The sequence below is a fragment of the Pygocentrus nattereri genome, chromosome 14 (assembly GCF_015220715.1).
Source record: "Pygocentrus nattereri isolate fPygNat1 chromosome 14, fPygNat1.pri, whole genome shotgun sequence".
Taxonomy (NCBI): domain Eukaryota; kingdom Metazoa; phylum Chordata; class Actinopteri; order Characiformes; family Serrasalmidae; genus Pygocentrus; species Pygocentrus nattereri.
The window spans coordinates 32,483,719-32,498,053 of NC_051224.1; the positions used below are offsets into that span (position 1 = coordinate 32,483,719).

A 14,335-nucleotide genomic window follows, 5' to 3' on the forward strand; every position below is an offset into this window, starting at 1 on the left:
AACTGCTGATTATTTGCTAAATTTATCACACTGAGAGAAGAAAAATATATTTGGCCTGTGCAGAAGTTACGGCACACAGGTTTACAAGAGTAGTGCGTCCTACTATGATGTATGGTTTGGAAACCGTGGCTCTGTCTAAAAGACAGGAGGCTGAGCTGGAGGTGGCGGAGATGAAGATGCTGAGATTTTCGTTGGGAGTGACAAGGATGGACAAGATTAGAAATGAGCAGATCAGAGGGACAGTGAAGGTGGAGCAGTTTGGAGATAAAGCCAGAGAGGCCAGGTTGAGATGGTTTGGACATGTGTTGAGGAGGAATAGTGGATATATTGGTCAAAGAATGTTGGAGATGGAGCTGCCGGGTAGAAGGAGAAGAGGTAGACCTCAGAGAAGGCTTATGGATGTAGTGATGGTGGACATGGAGATGGTTGGTGTGAAAGTAGAGGAGGCAATGGATAGGGCAAGATGGAGGCAGATGATCCGCTGTGGCGACCTCTAAAGGAAGCAGCTGAAAGAAGAAGTTACGGCACACATTTACAGCATTTAGCAGACGCTCTTATCCAGATCGACTTACAAGGAGTGCTTTGTCCATCTAGAGAAAATATGCTAGTTACCAATAGGTTAGAGAGAAAGCCAGTCCTGAGCTCAGATACTGCTAGAAACAAAGTCACTGTTGATACCCAGAGAAAATGGAACCGGGTTGAACACAGAACAGTGCACTACAATACATTACAATCAATACTTAATTTAGTGCTCATTTAAGTGTTGTATAAAGAGACGGTCTTCAGTCTACGTTGAAGACAGCAAGAGACGAACAGCCAGTGGGAGCCAGTACAGAGTACAGTCTTGATGCTTGTCTTCCATGCGCCTTGAGGGATGGTGGGTCAAGCTGAGCTATATAGTTCGAGATTACACCATTGCCATCAAGTAGGTAGGGGCTGGTCCAGTTTTGGCTTTGTGGGCAAGCATTAGGGTTTTAAATCTGATGCGTGCAGCTACAGGAAGCCAATGAAGGGAGCGCAGCAGTGAGGTGACGTGGCTAAACTTGTGATTGAAGACGAGCCGTGCTGCTGCATTCTGGATGAGTTGCAGAGGCTTTTATGGCCTGCATGGGAAGACCAGCCAAGAGTGAGTTGCAGTAGTCAAGTCTTGAGATGATCAGAGACTGCACTAGCAGCACCTGGGCGGCCTCTCGAGTGAGAGGGTCCGATCCTCCGGATGTTGAACAGGAGAAATCTGCATGGACAAGTTAGATTCGCGATGTGAGACGAGAGCGATAACTGACCATCCAGAATCACACCAAGACGTCTTGCCTCTACAGACGGAACAATCAGAGAGTTCTCGAATGAGATGGTAAGATCATGATGAGGACCTGTAGTTGCTGGGATGAATATCAGCTCAGTCTTGCTAGGATTGAGGTGGTGAGCCACCATCCATGAAGATATGTCAGACAGACATGCCGAGATGCGAGTGGAAACCTGTGTGTCAGAGGGTGAGAAAGAAAGCTTTGAGTGTCATCAGCATAACAGTGATAAGAGAAGCCAAAAGATATTGCATGATCAAGAAAGCTAGTGTAAAGAGAAGAGGACCCAGCACTGAGCCTTGTGGGACAACGGTGGACAGCCTGCATGGAGAGGATGTGGACCCTCTCCATGTTACCTGATAAAAGCGATCCTCCAGATCACATTTTCTGTTTTACTCTCAGCAACTTATAAACAGATTTGTAAAATCTATCAAAATTTGTAAAAACGTGCCATATTTAAGTTTCCCTAGAGGATGTGTTAATTTTCAGTTGCAAATTCAAAACATCTCATTTGACCAGAAGTGTTTAACTTGACTACTCTAACTTTGTGTGTGTTTGTGTCCTGTAGGGGGCGCTGCACCTGAATGACCGTGTGATTCCCCAGCCACCGATGTTGCAGCTCACAGCTGAGAAATTAACCAGAGAGGGAGCCTTCCTCATGGACTGTGACAGCGTTAGTGCAGCTCTACACAATTCTATACAACTCTGTCATACTGTTCTAGATACTTCTGTCCACTATCCACCTTCGTGTTACTCTGCATAGCTCTTCAGAACTAGTCAACTGTTCCATAAATATGTGAAATCTTGGTTTGTTTGGCGCCACAGCATAGTTATACTGCAGATGGTGAAGAGTTTATTATGGATTATTAAGGGGGGAATAACTTCTTTTCCTTTTGCCTTTGATTCTGCAGATAATGTTTCTGTGGGTGGGGAAGTGCTGCAATGAGACATTCATACGGGATGTCCTGGGCTGCCCTAACTATACTTCTATACCTGCCAGCATGGTGAGTGCAGTTTGTTTGTATAGATACCTGGTTTTGTGACACTCATAGGACATTCATGTTGAACCTTTCCACCTTGTCACTCCGACTGGACCTCATGTGATGTTCACTGTCATGGTAAAGTTTAAGTAGTACTCCACACACACACACAGCATTTTGGATCAGATTACTTGTAGTTTGCATGTAAACAAAGATTTTCCATCAGATTGTTGAGTAGAGCATGTGCATATAGTAGAGTATATAAACACCTCAGTTTTAATCTGTAATTGGAAGGTCTTCAATCAGATTGGCAAGTGTCTTTGCATGTAAACACAGTCAGTGACTCCCCATTAAGTAACCCTGCCACTGATTGGAGCTGCATTAACTGATGAGACTCAGATCAGTGTTACTCTGAAATGACTGATGAACATGGCCCATTGTTCACATTGTTCCTTTAACAGTGTTGTACAGCAGCATTACATCAGACTAAAGGAGATTTAGGACAGGAAGAGCAGCACTGGGACAGTATTGTTCTTGTCTCTATATATAAAGTGCTGCAGGAACCAAAATCCAAACCCACTCATATTTTAGAAAAACCGTCTCCGTCGCCCCAAACCAAGCATACTTCACCCAACCACGGCGCGGCTCTGCGGACAGTCGAGCTTCAGCCCACAACAGCATGCTAGTGTCCCCACATCTGCAGAAGTGAGAGAGATGATGTATAGAAAATAAATAAAAAGCTTGTGATTGTTTGTTTGTGAGCAGACTGAGATTCCAGAGTTGGAGACGGCGTCTTCAGCGAGAACCAGAGCGTTTGTGTCGTGGCTGCAGGAGACCAGAGCTTTTCCTGCCGCCTTCTATGTGCTAAAGTATGACAGCAGTGCCTTTGTCCTTTTTTCTCTCTCTCACTCTCGCTGTTTTTTCTTTTTCTTTATTCATTTATGATTTTTTTTCTTTCTGCCAATTCCTTCTTTTACTTCCTGCTTTTCTTTTTTTTTTCCTTTTGGCATTTTCTTTCTTTCCTTAGAATTTTTTTCTTTCTTTCGTTCTTTCATTCTTTCTTTTTGTTTGTTCCTTCATTCTGCTAGTTCCTTCTTTTTCTTTCTGTCTGTTTTTGTTCTTTCTTTAGTTTGCTTTCTTCCATTCTTTCATTCCTTTTTTATTTTCTCTTTCTTCCTTTCTTTCTTGTTCATTCATTTTCTCTCTCTCTCTCTCTCTCTCTCTCTCTCTCTCTCTCTCTCTCTCTCTCTCTCTCGCTCTCTCGCTCGCTCGCTCGCTCGCGCTCTCTCTCTCTCTCTCTCTCTCTCTCGATAGTAGTCTAAACAGTAATAGTAGTCATATTGTAACAGTACCAAACTAAATAAAATAAGACAAAATACATTAATAAAAAAATAACAACAGATAATATTAATATTTAAAATAATAATATATAAATAAAAAAATATTTATCTCATTTACAGTATATATACTCTCTTCCTTTTCTCCTCTCTATTTTCTGTTCCTCTCACTCGCGCTCTCTCTCTCTGTCTCGCTCTCTCTCTTGCGCTCTCTCTCTCTCTCTCTCAAAAAAATTAAGACATATTATTATAGACATATTATATAAGACATATAAGACATAAATATTGTTCATTGGGGGTTTGAGTGGTTTTCTCCACTCCTCCCTTTTGTAGTGATACACTCATGGATTTAATCTGTGCTTATTTAGAATGACAGTACAAACCCTTTAACACCTCCATCCTGTCTCCCTCCCTCTTTTATGTTCTTAATTCACCCACATGCATGGACTAGATGTTTGATTCATCCTCTCGCTCTGTTTTCTTTCTCTCTTTAGAGATGACTCCTCTACTAAGAGCAGTTTTTTCCAGCATTTGGTGGAGGATCGCTCCGAGTCCGCGTTCTCCTACTACGAGTTTTTGCTCCACATCCAGCAGCAGATGTCCAAATAGAGGCACGTAGAAGCCAAACCTGGCGTTTCATGGCTACTTTCAGCACCACGGATGGATCCACTTTCAGCAGGAGGCTGTCCCATCGGACCGCAGAGTGACAGACACACCCCACCCCCCATCTCCCACTGGCCAATCACAGCCTGTGGCGCCCAGAGAGGGAGGGTTAAGAACCATTGAGGAAAACAAAGAAGCAAAACAATGAATGAACATAAACCTGTGAACAAATGCAGAGGAGAAAACAAGGAGTCAAAGGAGACGGAATCAAAGTGTTAAGACGTTCTAGACTATAAGGACTGCAGATAGACACACATACTGGACCTGGCTATTCTGAGTCCATCCCCCAAGCTTAGCCCTGTCTTAGCCGCTGTTGTACCACGACATTTATATCCAGACCGCTCCTTTTATTTTATTTCATTTTTTTAATGCACCTCACCTTTTTGCTTCATCATTTGTAATTGCACTGACAGAATATTATTTAGACCTTGCGCTGCGTTCATAGCCATCACTAACACTATTTTTTGGTGATTTGTTGTCGTCCCCCCCAATCCCCCCAACACTGCCATACCTCACACTCTTCACACCAGTCGCACATCGCACGTCTTTCTCACCCATGTTTTCTTTTTCTTTTCCTCTCGTCCTTCATCCACTCCCCTTTTTTCTTTTTTTTCCTTTTTTATGCGTATCGGGAGTGTGTGGTTATAGTTTTTGGCGTGCTGAGCGATTAGTTCATCTGTATCTCATCTCTAGCTACAAAAGACCGAGCAGTGGCATAACCCTAATATCCACCCCACCCAGCACATACATGCACACACCCCTTTGTTGCACCCCACCCCTTTATGAAGCTAAAATAATCCTCCTCAAAACAGCTCCTTTCGTTTTCTTGGGGAACTAATACAATAAGGCTGCCAGCAGACATTGCTATCCACTTTGTAACTCTGGGGAAAAGAATATTTTATGTGCGATAATTTATGATGAGCTTATTGAATAAAATGAAAGGCTATTCCTCCTTTAGTGTATTGTGGCATTTTCATTATAAGTGGGCAAGTTTAATATCTGTTAAAGTAATGGTGGACAAAGTACAGAAATCCAGTACTTGAATGAAAGTCGAGATAATCTTTATAATATTATAGAAGTAAAATGTATAGGTGCTCTACTTATATTTTTGCTTAAGTTGGAGTAACTAATTTTCTTTTAAATTCCTCAAACTATTTCCATGTAACTCCTTGGATATCAAAAAATGTGTTTTAAATGTATCCCACAAAACGTTACAGCATTTTCTTTCATTCTGAAAGCTTGTAAGAGGTGTGCGGGCCTTGTCCAAGTTGCTAAGGTACGACTACACATTCGAAATTTAGGGTAGGGATTTAGTGAAAGGTGAGTACTTCATATTTCTTGGCTAATTTTTTTGGGTTATTATAAAAAATGTAGTAAAAAGTAGAATGTTTTACTTTGAAATGTAGTGGAGTGAAAAAGGGAAATACTGGTGGTGGGGGGGGTACTTGCAGTATCTTGGTGTTATGGTCTGTAGCCTGTTCAAACACTGGTTGCAGAGTGTTAGCATGCATCATCATGTCCATAGTAGGGCTTTTATGGTAACTACTTATTAACCATGCAACGTGATTATAAAAATGAAATAATTCAATTTCTCAATGAATAGGCTCAGTGATTTAGCTTGCAATTTGAATGGTAATCAGGGTATCTGCAGGTCTTCAAGACGTTTGACAGGAAATCCACACTAGCAGGATCTCAAAAAAATGCATGTAGTTAAAAATGACATGTATATGATTCAAGTTTGTTATATGCACAGAGAAACTGGTTATAAGTTACAATATAACCACTATATAAATATCACACTAAGTTAAAAACACAAAGAACAAGAAATATACAATATACACTAACCCGGCATTTTAATAAGGAACACTATACTAATACTGGATAAGACCTCCCTTTGTTCTCAAAACAGCCTCAATTCTTCATGACATGAGTTCCACAAGAAGTTGGAAACATTCCTTTGAGATTCTGGACATGTTGATATAATTGCATTGTGCAGTCCCTGTAGATTTTCCAGGTGCACTTTCATGCTGTGAGTCTCATTCTGCCACATTCCTCTATTGAATTCACATCCGGTGACATGAAAGGCTACTGAAGAACACTGAACTCACTGACGTGTTCATGAAACCAGTTTGAGATGACGCATTATCCTGCTGGAAGTAGCCGTTAGAAGATGCGTAACTGACTATGAAGGGCCGCGCACAGCAACAATACTCAAATAACCTGTGGCATTCATGCAATGTTTGATTGGTATTAACAGGCCCAATGTGTGGGCAGGTTGGGTCCATGGATTCATGCGGTTTCTATGTACCTTCTGTGCGCCTTAGTGGCAATTGTGATTCAACAGGCCAGGCTACATTTTTCCAGTCTTACGAATTACCAGACATACTTGGAAAAGTTGTCCCATCTCTGATATAATGAATTATAAAGATTGTGGCATAATTTACAAATATCTTTTAAGAATTTGTGAGTCTTCGTCAAAAGTACATATTTCACATCAGTGTTCACTGACAGAATTCAGCAGCTGTTCAGTGGCTTCCATTTACTAAGTCCTTTTTCCTACTACAACAAACGTGTCAAAGTGATTGTGCTCCTCTGCCGTGCTCTAGAGATGCTGCAGATGGAGATTGTTGCAGTTTAAAAACGGTGTGTTCCTCGCAGCATGTGAAGATCTACAGTCAGGTCTTGCTGTTTACATCAAATTGAGTTTGCACTCAGGCTCAACCAGACTTCCAGAGTGCTAAGAATTCCAGAATCCAAATTCCAGAAGTGGCACACTGTAAAAGTGTTTTTACATCATGTAATGATGTGTTTAAGCAGGAATGGTTTGGTTTGGGCCAAAGCCCACTCTAGCTGTGCCACCCTTTATCTAAACAGGATCTCAGAATGCACCACAGAGCACAGTGACTGGGCAGGAGAGGCCAAAACCATTGTTTACAGTTGGACATGGTGCCTGTTTACTATGAAACCAGTGCATATACACTGTGTTGAAGTAGCTACGTAGTGAATTTCTATCAGAATCTGTGACATTATTGCTTCTAATAAGCAACATTCAATGTGAAAATGAAATCAGTGTCTTCACCTCTATCAGAAGAGTGTAATACAGCTACAGAATCTTGAATTTCAATGTGGTTTGTATAAGCTAAATCCAAAATAGTTGGGACAGTAGGAAAAGTCTAAATGAAAACAGACAGCTTTACCATGTATTCAATCGAAAATAGTACAGAGACATTTATTGTTTCAACTAATTAAGTTTGTCATATACCTTTTTCATGGGAGACAGGTCTGGACTGCAGGTAGGTCAGTCTAACACCTACACTCTCCTACTACGAAGACATGCTGTTGTAACGTGTAGAATGTGGCTCAGTATTGTTCAGCTGAAACGAGCAGAGACATCCCTGAAAAAGACGTTGTCTAGATGGCAGCATATGTTGATCTGTAATGCATACCCTTCAGTATCAATCAAAAGTGCTGATACAGGCCACCAGTTTAGGCCTTGTGGTTGTTTACTGACAAGTATTCCTAGGTCCATAGAGAAGGTCCTTACAGAAGCATGCCAGTTTTTACCGCAGTCCCATCTGAGGGATTGGAGGTCATGAGCTTTCAGTGTTGGTTTTCGGCCTTACTTTTACATGCAGAGATATCTCCAGAATGTAAATTTGAATAACATTATGGACTATGGTGAAATCCTTAAATTCCTTGAAATCATGCTTTGACAAACCTTGTTACTAAACTGTTGGACCACTGGTTTATGAATTTTGCAAAGTGATGACTGAGCCTTTTTGTGATTGCTCCTTTTTGTTCAGATTAATTGACCCTTATTAGTCCCACAGTGGGGAAATTTCACCTCTGCAATCCAACCAATCCACGCAGTGAAACGCCACATACACACTAGTGAACACGCACTACGGGGCAGTGAGCACACCTGCCTGGAGCGGTGGGCAGCCCTATCCACAGCGCTCGAGGAGCAGCTGGGGGTTAGGTGTCTTGCTCAAAGGCACCTCAGTCATGTACTGTCGGCTCAGGGGATCAAACTGGTGACCTTCCGGTAGCAAGGCTGGTTCCCTAACCTCCAACCCATGGCCTAATCATAACAGCATCACTTGTTACCTACTCACCTGTTTACCTGTGGAAAGATTAAAAAAAAAAGACACAGGAAGTGTAAGCCTGGGAAGTTTGTGTAATAGTCAAAAACAAAAAAATCACTGAAGGTAGAATATAACTTCTTTGTGCTCTTTTCAATTGAATACAAGTAAAAATAGTTTTATTAAGAAATCAGATGACCTTTTTACCCACACCGTGTTTATGGCCTTGTGGTTGTTTGTGGATGACTGAAGATTTGGAGAAAATATAATTTGCACGGACCTTTCTTCTCTTATTTTTCTCAGACTTTTGCAGATGTGGACAGTGGGGTGAAAAAGTAGCACTTGCACTTAGTGTAAAGGGTTCCTAAGAATAGAGCAACAATGGCCACAGGAAATGAGTCCACTTTAGTGGGCCTGCCCTGATCTCAGAGCAGAGGAAATTGAGCAGATGGTCATTATTCGATCAGAGATTCTGTTAATTACCCAATAATTACCCACAGCAAAGGCTAAAAATACTCTGCCACTGAGGCTTCCCTGAAAACCACATTGAGCTCCACACGCTTTCTGTTTCTGAAGCTGCTTAAGGGGCATGGCAGGCAAAGCTGCACCACGCTCACCTCCCCCCCATCCACTAAAAGGGCGTGTTGCTGTGGTTGTTAGTGTTATTTGTTGGTCTAAGACGTGTCTATGTGTTAGCTGTGTGTTATTGTGGGTTCAGTCTCCACCATGAAGTGAAGTTGTGTGGCTATTGGCGACCTTCCCTGCTATTCTCACTGTTATTCAGTAGCACTGGGCTGGGTGCCTGCCTGTTGTGCTGTTCAATAAAGGAGCGTTTGTCAATATGTGCAATTTTTCCGGTGTCTGTTTTCCATGCCAGTGCCACAATACCACTTATTCAGTTTTTAGTACAGAGTTATTACAAGATTAGAAGTGAGCAGATCAGAGGGACAGTGAAGGTGGAGCAGTTTGGAGATAAAGCCAGAGAGGCCAGGTTGAGATGGTTTGGACATGTGTTGAGGAGGAATAGTGGATATATTGGGCAAAGAATGTTGGAGATGGAGCTGCCGGGTAGAAGGAGAAGAGGTAGACCTCAGAGAAGGTTTATGGATGTAGTGATGGTGGACATGGAGATGGTTGGTGTAAAAGTAGAGGAGGCAGTGGATAAGGCAAGATGGAGGCAGATGATCCGATGTGGCGACCCCTAAAGGGAGCAGCTGAAAGAAGAAGATTAGAGTTATTACAATTACATCACCACTCCTACACCACCACTGTCTTCCTTTACCTATGCTATATATATTTTTTTTCTGCAGTATCAATAAAGTTATCATTAGCATGTTGTAGAGAGTATAGTTAATATCTAGAAGGAGAAAGTTTGTGTGAATGAGCTTTAAGTTGGCCTTACAAAACCACTGGTATGAAATCCCAGATAGTTGCTAAGGTATTGCTATTCCAGGTGGTTGCTATGGTGTTGGTAGGCTGTTACTATGGAATTCTAGGTAGTTGCTAAGATGTTGCTAGGCCATAGTTTTGTTATCCCAGGCAGTTGCTAAGGTGTTGCTAGGCTGTTACTATGAAATCTCAGGTGATTGCTAAGTGTTGCTAGGCTGTTGCTATGGTATTCTAGGTGGTTGTGAAGGTATTGCCAGGTCTGTGTAATGGTATTCCAGGTGTTTTTAAGGTGTTGCTAAGCTGTTGCTATTTTATCCTAGGTGGTTGCGAATGTATTGTTAATCCACTGCTATTGTATAATAGGTGGTTGCTAAGGTGTTACTAGGCCATTGCTATGTTATCCCAGGTGCTTGCTAAGACATTGCTAGGCCATTACTATGGTGTCGCAGGTGGTTGCTGAGGTGTTGCTAGGCTGTTGCTATGGGATTGCAGGTGGTTGCTAGTATATTTACACTGATCAGTCATACTCTTATGACCAGCTCTTTGTTTCTATGCTCCTTGTCCATTTTATCAGCTCCACTTACTATATAGCTGCACTTTGTAGTTCTACAATTACAAACTATAGTCCATCTGTTTCTCTGATACTTTGTTAGCCCCCTTTTATGCTGTTCAGAATATGATCCCTGTGTGTAATAATAGTGGAAGTGTCCTTGCCACTACCACTTAACCCTTAGCTCTCCGTTTTAAGCATTCTTGTCTATGGGTGTCCTGTTATTTGTTGAGAGAGAGAGGAGTTATATATGAATTTTTGGGGAAAAACTGTGTATGAAAAAAGCTTTGCAAAGACACATACCTGGACTGTTTGGGTTGTTTTGGGCAAAAGTGTCTGGCATGAGCAATTTTAATATTTCACATGCATATATTCTGACTTTCTCATACAGTGGTATGCAAAAGTTTGATGGCCTCTAGTCACATGACAATATTGATTTTCGAAGTGAAAACTAGTTAGCATTCCTCTACAGAACAGACGCTTCTGCACATTTTAATACACAATTACTGCTTATTTACTGAATGTAATATATTGAAGGAAAAATAAAATTTGCATTTTGTTTCATTTTTTCTGTTAAACTAGTTGTCATGCTCTAAAATGTGCAAAAACAATTAGTGAATTAAAAATGTACGTCCTGTAGAGGAGGTGTTAACTCAACGAGCCATGTCATTTAACCGGACTGTAGGGGTAAAACAACACTCTCACAGCAGCGCACCATTAGGAGAGAAAATTGCCCTCATCATCCCACGTTTAGTGAGCCTGTTCCCTGTCCAGGATTAGGAGGGACACAGAGGGGGAAACACTGGGAAACAGTGGCTTTCACACACAGGCTTTATATAATGTCCACTGTATACATTACAGTGCAAATGTCAGTGTCCACCCTTTATTTATTTCAGCTTCCAGTCTATATATATATATATATATATATATATATTTTTTTTTATATTTATATATTTATATATATATGTATGTATGTGTATATGTGTATGTATGTGTATATATATATATATATATATATATATATATATATAAATAAAATGTGTCTGTGTGTGTGTGTATATGTATACACTATATTGCCAAAAGTATTCGCTCATCTGCCTTCACACACATAAGAAATTGAGTGACATCCCATTCTTAATCCATAGGGTTTAATATGATGTCGGCCCACCCTTTCCAGCTATAACAGCTTCAACTCTCCTGGGAAGGCTTTCCACAAGGTTTAGGAGTGTATTGATGGGAATTCTTGACCGTTCTTCCAGAAGTGCATTTGTGAGGTCAGATACTGATGTTGGACGAGAAGGCCTGGCTCGCAGTCTCCACACTAATTCATCCCAAAGGTGTTCTGTCGGGTTGAGGTCAGGACTCTGTGCAGGCCAGTGAAGTTCTTCCACACCAAACTCGCTCATCCACGTCTTTATGGACCTTGCTTTGTGCACTGGTGTGAAGTCATGTTGGAACAGGAAAGGAACCATCCCCAAACTGTTCCCACAAAGTTGGGAGCATGAAATTGTCCAAAATCTTTTGGTCTGCTGAAGCATTAAGAGTTCATTTCACTGGAACTGAGGGACCGAGCCCAACTCCTGAAAAACAACCTCACAGCATCATCCCCCCTCCACCAAACTTTACACTTTGCACAATGCAGTCAGACAAGTACCGTTCTCCTGGCAACTGCTAAACCCAAACTCATCCATTTGCCAGACGGAGAAGCATGATTCATCACTCCACAGAACACAGAAACGCCAAAAGAAACCCTCAAATGGGAATATTTTCTAAATTAAAAATATGATAACCATCATATTTTCTTAGTTTAATATCATTTCAATGTATTATGGTGCTGGAGAAGCGGCTTAGAAAATGGATGGGTGGATGTATTATGGTGCTGTTCTTCATAGCAAGCATAAAATGTCTCAGTAGCTAACTACCTAAATTTCCGTTCTGCCTTAAATAGTCCAGCAGTTCTGATGCCTAAAGCGCCTGAATGTAACTGCTGCTATATTTAAGGTGGAATGGGAAAATTCGGAAGAGAAGCTGGTGAATAGCTGACTTCCGCTTCATATTACCAAAGAATTAGAAGGTATATGCTGTACTAAATGTAACTAAAGCCCAGCAGTGCGGTTGCTGAACTTTACCCTCCTCTGCTATCACTGCAGACTGGCAGGGTCGCCTACAGAGCACTCTAGTAGCTGTTAATGAAATAATGCTCATTTCAACCACTACCCATTGTAACTCAGTTCCATGGGGCAAAGGGACACTCGAAAACAAGGGGTTTTTTGGACCATATTAGCCCAGTTTTATCAACCCTACACTGGTTACCAGTTAAATTTTGTGATTATAAAATTCTATTATTGACCTATATAGCTCTAAACGGACTCGCTCCTCAGTGAACCATCTTACCTACTTAGATCACAAGGTGCTGGCTTACTACTCGTACCTAGAATTAATACAGCTACATCAGCAGGGAGAGCCTTCTCATACAAAGCCCTCCAGCTTAATCTTCCTGTTAATGTTCAGGATTCAGACACAGCCTCAGTTTTTAAGTCTAGGCAAAAAACTTACTTGTATAGTCAAGCCTTTGGTAATTAGTCTTCCCTGTCAGATCTAGACCTGCCGGAGTCCCTGCTGCTCTGTTAATACTGTAATCTGTGGTCAGCCACTCTTTACAGAACTGACTCTGTTTACTTCTTTGTCTTCCTTTCTTTGCCGAGTTGAACAGCTGCCCACCCTGTGCATCTGATGCTGTTGGCTCTTCTGCCCTGATTGGGTGCCACTGCTCACCAGCCATCGGCTTGACCACCGCTGTTGCTGCTGCTGCTGCATTATCATAAACTAATCAAATTAGCCACTGCTTTCTTTTTTCTCCCCACTTTGTTCTATAATACTTCATAGTAGCAATGTTTGCTATCCGGTGTCGACCAGAGGAGGATGGGCCCCCCTTCTGAGTCTTGGTTCCTCTCAAGGATTCTTCCTCCTCCTCTTAGTGAGTTTTTTTCTTTCTTTCTGTAATACTGATTGTTCTGTAAAGCTGCTTTGTGACAACACCTGTTGTAAAAAGCGTTATATAAATAAACTTTGCTTGCTTGCTTGCTGGGTAGGGATAAAAACTAGAAATGGGATTGTACCTTTCTTGTGATCTTGGCAGTGTGCTTGGGTCATTTTCATGCTGTAGAATGAATATCTTTACGACAACTCCAGATGTTGGTATTCCCAAACTAACCCTGATGACCCACCACGCTTGACTGATTATTGTAGGTAAGTGTGTGTAATGAAGCGACCAGTGAGTGTTCGGTGAACATAATGCCCTGGCAGATGAAGTGTGTAGGCCCGAGGTTGAATGACGACAATTTGCCGAAGTAACGTAAAATCCCAATCACAGGCTTTCTGCTTTAACACCAGCAAAATGGTTCAGCAATTTTCCACATTGTGCCCAGCGCTGCTTCTGAAATAATGGCCTGCAATTTGGTTTCTGTTGCTGGGAGATTTGAGTACTTTAGGGGTCAGCATGTACACGGAGCTCATGGTCCTCCAGCAGTGATGAGAACATCGATTCTGAGAGTTTCCACGCCTGTGGAGTACATACACCCTCACACACACATTCAGCAGAAGGTATTTACTTTATGGGAACCCTCTCCTGCATTCCTGGTGGGTTTTGTTAGTTGGTGCAGTAAAACCACTCAGGGCTTTGTAATCACCAGCTAACTGCACCAAATATTTGCAGCCAATCAGCTGAACAGCCCCCCCCCCCGCCTCTCTCTCTCTAACACTGGCTGAGCTGTTTCCACTGCAGAATCTCTTTCATGAGGATGATGTCACATGTTCTCTTGCCCAGTTACATGACATTTTCCTTCCAGCAATCCCAAAACTTCTCTCTCTCTCTCTCTCTCTCTCTCTCTCTCTCTCTCTCTCTCTCTCACCATATCTCACTTTCTATCTCCTCTCTCCCTTTCTCTGTCGTTCTTTCCCTCTCTCAATGTCTTGTTCTCTTTCTATCTCTCTCTTTTACATCTCTCTGCCTCCTCCTTGTTCTCCCTATCCC

The 14,335-nt window shown here is 41.8% G+C and overlaps 1 protein-coding gene and 1 long non-coding RNA gene across 4 annotated transcripts in view; one reads left to right on the forward strand and one right to left on the reverse strand.

Moving 5' to 3' along the window:
- Positions 1 to 5,234, forward strand: part of sec24b (SEC24 homolog B, COPII coat complex component) — a 40,585-nt gene extending 35,351 nt beyond the window's left edge. For all 3 annotated transcript variants that reach the window (XM_017709747.2, XM_017709749.2, XM_017709750.2), the window contains 4 exons: positions 1,870 to 1,974; positions 2,213 to 2,305; positions 3,047 to 3,150; positions 4,113 to 5,234. In XM_017709747.2, the coding sequence (XP_017565236.1) occupies positions 1,870 to 1,974; positions 2,213 to 2,305; positions 3,047 to 3,150; positions 4,113 to 4,227 (417 nt within the window). In that variant the 3' untranslated portion in view covers positions 4,228 to 5,234. The remainder of the gene's footprint in view (positions 1 to 1,869; positions 1,975 to 2,212; positions 2,306 to 3,046; positions 3,151 to 4,112) is intronic.
- Positions 700 to 4,157, reverse strand: LOC119265141. The gene is made up of 3 exons (XR_005131423.1): positions 4,002 to 4,157; positions 2,333 to 2,978; positions 700 to 1,476 (listed from the first exon to the last, which is right to left on the reverse strand). It is a non-coding gene; the product is annotated as an uncharacterized LOC119265141 (long non-coding RNA).
- Positions 5,235 to 14,335: the final 9,101 nt, after the last annotated feature.